The sequence below is a fragment of the Brachionichthys hirsutus genome, unplaced genomic scaffold (assembly GCF_040956055.1).
Source record: "Brachionichthys hirsutus isolate HB-005 unplaced genomic scaffold, CSIRO-AGI_Bhir_v1 contig_1260, whole genome shotgun sequence".
Classification (NCBI taxonomy): domain Eukaryota; kingdom Metazoa; phylum Chordata; class Actinopteri; order Lophiiformes; family Brachionichthyidae; genus Brachionichthys; species Brachionichthys hirsutus.
In genome coordinates, this window is record NW_027181212.1 from 1 (window position 1) to 6,351 (window position 6,351).

The window sequence follows — 6,351 nt, forward strand, 5'->3', positions numbered from 1 at the left end:
CGGGCGTCAAGAGCAAACTGACGGCCGCGCCCGCCAAGTCGTCCACGGGCCTGCAGAACAAGACGATTTCACTGCGAGACGTGTGACGTGCACGTCAACTCCGAGACGCAGCTCAAACAGGTGAGGGAGGTGGGTTCGCCCCCTACCTGCACCGACGGGTAACGCTTCTTCCGGGTCGCCGGAGGTCGTCCCAGCGGTGCCGCGGTGCCGGCGTCACCCCCCCCCGAACCGACAACCAGACGCTGTGAAATCACGCCGTCCTGGTCGGGTGGAAAAATCTACTGATTTGGTTGCACCTCTCCCCACCCTACCCTGACCGATCGAAGCAGAGGCTCCGCCCTCCTTGAGTCTTGGATCTGTCGGAGGTTTTTGCCTGTTAAAGGCAGGGTTTTTCCTTCCCGCCCTCTCCATGTTGCCTCTGCCGCCTCCTGCGTGCAAGAGGAGGAGGTCGTAGAAATTACTCCTGCAAAGAGCAGAGCTTTTTATCCACGCAAGAAACGAGAGGAAATCTGGAACAGTCGGAATTATCTCGCCCTCCAGCGCCTCGGATTTATGTCTCATATGGTAAACGCTCTTCAAGTCTAAATTTGAGGTCAAACATTGAAACGCGATAACTCCAGGATCCCATTGAAGTCAGTCTCACGTTGGAGGAGATGCAGGAAAATCTATTTTGTGAATTTTATCGATTGAATACACCATTATCTTTCATAAAAACAAATAGGTTAATCAATGTCTAAGTCGATCTCCCATTACAGCGCCAGCAGAGTGAGATGGTTTTCAGTACTTCAGTCCGTGGATGAGACGATGAGCAGCGTTTGGAGATGCCTTTAGAATTACAGGAAGCAAAAGGAGAAACTTTCTCTGATACTGAATTCATTTTTTTTTTTAAAGCACAGAAAACTGCATGGGTTCATTTCCCTCTGGACTGGACCGGGTTCCGGAGTAGAAGTATGAAATACTATAATAATATTCATAATCAGACATAATCTCATTTATAATCCCTTTTGCTTTTGGAGTTGTAGATAATAATCTAAACATTAGGTGTGTGTGTGGGGGGGGGGGGACACAAACTAGAGAGGCAAACATGTCCCAGCTGGTAATTGGCTAATTAGGATAATCAGGTGCAGGTGATCCTAATTATGGCGACCACAAAAAGGTGAGGTGACAAAAACAGGAAATGAAAGAGAGTTTAACAAAATAGGACAAAAAAATACCTCAATTAAAACCATGAAACGCGTCAAGCCCTCATGTCTAAACGAGCTGTTCAGCACCCCCCCCCCCCCCCCAGTAAAAGGTTAAATTAGTCCTTTACAGACAGATGCAGCTCCTGCGGCCTCCCCCGACCCGGCAGGTGGGGGCGGCGCGGATCTGAATAGAATTCAGTTCATCATTTATTTTATTATTCCGCTTTTTGTTCTCCTTCTGTAACCTGTCAAAGCGTCTCCCTGTGAAGGAGGTGGAGGAGACGACTGTTGGCCTCCACCCTGATATCTCCCACCTGTGAGGAGGAGGAGGAGGAGGAAGAGGAGGACGTCGCCAAACTCTTTCCGACATAAATACAACTTTCACCGAGTCAGACTGTGACGCTCCTCTGCTAGCGGCTAGCTAGTTAGCTGCCCCAAATCCCATTTTCTGTTTGGAAAGAAACGTGTTCATCGATAAAATAATGATTTACAGGAGAGAAAGACGAGTTCTCATACAAAATGAGGAAGATAAGCTAATTCCAGTCTTTAGAAATTCCAAACATCCAGAAATATTTTTAATTCCAGAGAATCTAACAGAAACATTTACTTTTATTTTGTGCTTTAAACTCCCTCCAACTTTAAAACATTCATAAACTGTAAACTCCAAACTTTTATCAGATTGTTTTTACACATTTAGAGGTTTAACGTGATCTTTTTTTTTTTTTTAGAATCCTCAATTTAATCTGGATTAATCACGTCATTAGTGACTTCCTGGGATGATTGTGACGAAGTTGCTTTAACAATAGGACTTCGTTATTTTACAGAATGACACAAAAAACTTCGACAGATTTCCAGGAAACTCGGAATGGGGCCGGAACAATGTCTTCCTTCCCACTGAAACCTCTCCAGTGACACAAACACACACCTCCCTTCTGCACACCATATTTATCAGCTCGGTTGCCCCCGCCCATTTCTGGGCCAGCCTATCACCTCCCTTTCTCGTTTGCACACCTCATTCCCCTCACCTGGCCCCGCCTCCTCCGCCCACCTCATCCTGGAATCTTTTGTTTTTGCTTCCCTCCTCCTCCTCCTCTTCCTCCTGCTAGTACTCGGTGAATCAGTGATAAATGGAGCAGCAGGCCTTTTTCCTTTTCTTTCACGGGGATTGATTGATTGCTGATTGATGACCAAATGAGGCTCATCTGTAGGGGAGGGCGTCATTTATTATAATATTAGAATCACTACAGTTTGTGAAAAGCCACTGATTTAGATTCATTAACTTCAGTCACATTTGATCGTTCGCTGGGTTTTGATCCTGATGCCATTTATTCCCGACTCACTGCGCCGCTGCCACGGCAAAGCGTTCCCCTTTGGAAGCCTATTTTCACGCACATGCAAGAAGAAATCGGGTTAAACGCGTGAAGGAATGAAGTTCCTCCTGCAGACATGCATCCGGCTGCGTTCCTCCTCATCCCCCTCCTGAATCAGGAGGTTTTCGTTGATGCGATGTGAAACAGCTGAGGTTACCGAGCAGATCCTTTGGAACCCGCGCCCGTTCCGATGCGTTCTCCGGCGTGGCCTCGCCGGAAACTGCCTCCACGAACCTCCTCCCCTTGTAGCCGCCGATCGTTCCGTCACGGCGTTGACTGTCAACGATTGAAAGCCGCTCGGTTTAGTCTGAGCTAACTTGAGCAGACAGACCAGATCCATTTTTCACGCCAGGACTTTTTGCTGAGCGCTTCCGAACCGATTCTGAAAAGAATCCGGCGTGACAAATTCAGCCGCAGACGCTCGAACGCCTCGCGAGGGCTTGGGAAGTTTAGCCGGAACCCGAAACCTTTCGTCGAGCTGCTAACGCCTTTGTGATTGTAAGGAACACAGAATCAGGGAGTGGAGTGAACGAAGAAGCAGAAGAAGAAGAAGAAGGAGAAGAAGCCACCAAATCATTCCGTGTGGGAGCACAGTACTGACTTTACGTTCTTCTGACTTTAGCAGGGAACCTCATTCGCCCGTTGGCGAACACTTCCTGTTCCTGAACCTCGCGCCGCTGTGGTCTTCTTCACCATCGGTGGCTGCAGTCACAATAAAACCCTTGAAGCTGGAAAGCTCCTTCTGGGACATGAGGTGTATTTTTAGTCCTCCTCCTCCTCCTCCTCCTCTTCTTCAGCCTCCCACTGGACCTCAGCACCTGATCATTCGCCCTGAAGCCCCCCCCCCCACCACCATCAGAGCAGATTATCCAACGGCACTTATTCTTCTAGTAATTTGGTTTTGGTTGGTTATTTCGTGGGGACGATGGTGCGACATCGATTGCTCCCAATACCTTGAGCTCCGGGCATCCTTTCCTTCGTGTGGCTTCTGTGGTTGTCATGGTAACACAGAGAACCTTGATTCCTTGAAATACCCACCGAAAAAAAATCCACGATTAAACCAGCAGTCATCTGTTGAAATATGTGAAATATCAAAGAACTTTCACACGTATATATATTACAAAAGAAAAATCACAAAATAATATTTCATCCAGTTTGTTCGTTTGTTTGTTTTGTTTCTCAGCACATCAGCAGCCGGCGTCATAAAGACCGAGCGGCGGGTAAACCTGCCAAGCCGAAATACAGCCCCTACAGCAAGCCGCAGAACGGCCGGACGAAGCCGCCGGTGAGTCATCAGCACGCCTCGGCGTCCAATCGACCGCCGTCCAGACGACAATCACGGGCGCTCAGCTCAGGAGTCGGAAGCATCGACAGATGAGGGATCGTTAGAGGCGAGATTATCATCCTTCCTCTTCCACTTCCTGTTTTTGCAGCTCATTAATGCACCTACGGAGGGAAAACCGATCAATAAAATGTCAACCTTAATTAGCTTGCTGCCTGTTATGAAAAAACTGTGGCGGCATGATTAAATTAAAAAAACGTCATATTTTTATAGACATAAAAGGCGTCGAGGCTCCTGAGCCGGAGGCGGAGCACCGGCGGAGGGCGAATAATATTTATAGGTAATATGTAAATGTCAGATTCACCTGATCGGCGACGAGCACCGGAATAACTTTCATATACTTTCCCCGAGTGTCAAAGCTCCGCCACCTTCTCGCCCCCCGAGAGCTAAAAACCAATCAGACAAGCTGTTGCCACAAGTGCCACGTGAAGCGGAATCGTCGGGAAGCCGTGCGAACGATCCGGCGCAGGAAAGATAAAGGAGAGCCCGACTTTCCGTGGCAACGGAGATCGGTATTCATTCCACGCCGCTGTTGGACGAGACGGAGCGCGGGGGCCACCAGTGTGTGTGTGTGTGGGGCGGGGGTGTGACTTTTTCTGAAACCCATCATCGACTGAGTTAACGGAGAGCCGCTCCTTTGATGAGTAAAGCGTGAAGCTTCCCGTCGGGTCAGGATGCCTGAGCTGGTGATTGATAACCCATAACAATGGCCGCCGGACCCAAACCTTTCCATTACGGACGCAGCAGATTAAGCCGGATCACTCCAGCGACCTTTTACCCCTATCACGCCGCTTCTCTGGAGGTTGAGCCCCCTTTTATTTTTTTGCCCCGGTAGTCTGTAAATATTTTTCGCTAAAAACTTAACCGCATCCTCGCTCCAAAAGAAATCCCTCGGACAACATTCCAGGAAACCAAACATCCCAAATGCTCCCAGGTTGAGCGGCTCGACGCATCTATGATCCGAGCGCTGATTTCCTGTCAGACAGCCTCACTTCCTGTTTATCCGTATTTCTTATGACGAATCCCATTTGAGAAGCGTGTTTTCCGTGTCTGACTCTATTTCCTCCTCCAGGTGAAGCTCTCCCTGGGGAAGGAGGCTCACTGCCCGCCTCTCGCCGCCGCCATCCTACCTGCTCACCTGGCGGCGCTGGCAGCAGCCGCTATCGGCAACTCTTTCGCACACCGCACAAACCACGCCCCTAATCACGCCCCAAGCCACGCCCTCTTCCAGACACAGACACTTCCAGCTGCGCTGCTTCGTCCGGCCCCCGGGCCGGTCAGGACCTTCCCACCCACAAGTCTTATTCGCCCCTTATTGATCGGGGGGGCTTCTGCGCCACATCCTGCCGGGACTGGCTTCACTCAGACCAGTAGGAGGCGCCACGGCGGCATCCGGGATGCTCGGTATCATACTGTGATCGGACCTTTACCACGTGTCACCGCTCTGAGGGATTATTTCACTTTTAGACGGACCGCCGGGAAGCATCGGGGGCTTCAGACCTCTCTCTTTCAGCAGCGCGGCTACGCCGCCTGCTTTCCGACGCCGGACTCTGACCGCCATTTTATCGCAATAATGTTTAAGACTAACCGTGAACTATGCAGCGTCGTTATCTCATGATGCAAGGTACAGTTTAAAGTCAGCCTGCGACAGAGAGTCTGTCGCTCATGACGTAACGGCCGTTACGGATCAGGAGGGCGACGCCCCTCCCCGATTCCTGAATGCACTTTAAGCTCTTCATCTGTTGACGTCTACACTCGATGGCTAGACTGTGTTAGCTCGTGAGACTACGTGTCGTGCGGTGCGTGTTTTTGTGTTTTTCGTCCTTGCATATCAACGTGCGTGTGTGTGCGTGTGTGTGTGTGTGTGTGTGTGTGTGTGTGTGAGCTTCCCGTCCACCGTAAGCCATCCTGAGTCGATACCCAGCACACATCGTCACTGACGCCCCCTCGGGGGGGGGGCACAAGGACCACAAAGACTTGTATATATTAACTGTTGGTGTGTAAAAGGTGAACAATTTCAAAATAAAGAGTCTTAATTTGTTAATGCTGGTGGTCTGTTGTATGCTGCATCCGACCATTCCATTCAAAGCGCCGTTAACCCCCGCCCGGTTTCCACACGTCCCCGGTTTGTACGAGGCTAGGTTTATTCTGGGGACTGGCTCATGAAGTGGAGTCGAACCAAAGTGGCTCTTCTCCCTCTTAAACATCGTGCAGCACGTGAACGTGAATAAATCCTCGATCCCTGACAGGTCAAAGCCCAGATGGCTGTCGTCCACCCAGGAACGGACCCCCCCGACTCAAGCAGCATGACTCATGTGGTGCAAATTAAACTCCGTGAGCTTTTCCACTAACCCTAAAGCTGACTATTCCCACCCTCATCTGTAACGCCTCCCGGCCAGGTGACGACGGGGTCGCCGCCCTGGAGGTTGAATCTTTCTGGCCGTTTCTTTTCATA

At 50.0% G+C, this 6,351-nt stretch overlaps 1 protein-coding gene across 1 annotated transcript; it reads left to right on the forward strand.

The window, feature by feature from the left end:
• Positions 1-56: 56 nt before the first annotated feature.
• Positions 57-5,172, forward strand: LOC137917392 (zinc finger protein 385D-like; the record flags this gene model as incomplete). The annotated part of the gene is made up of 3 exons (XM_068760155.1): positions 57-120; positions 3,738-3,839; positions 4,969-5,172. Coding segments are annotated over 3 exons (370 nt in total), but the record flags the coding sequence as incomplete, so codon positions are not given.
• Between the last annotated feature and the right edge of the window lie 1,179 nt (positions 5,173-6,351).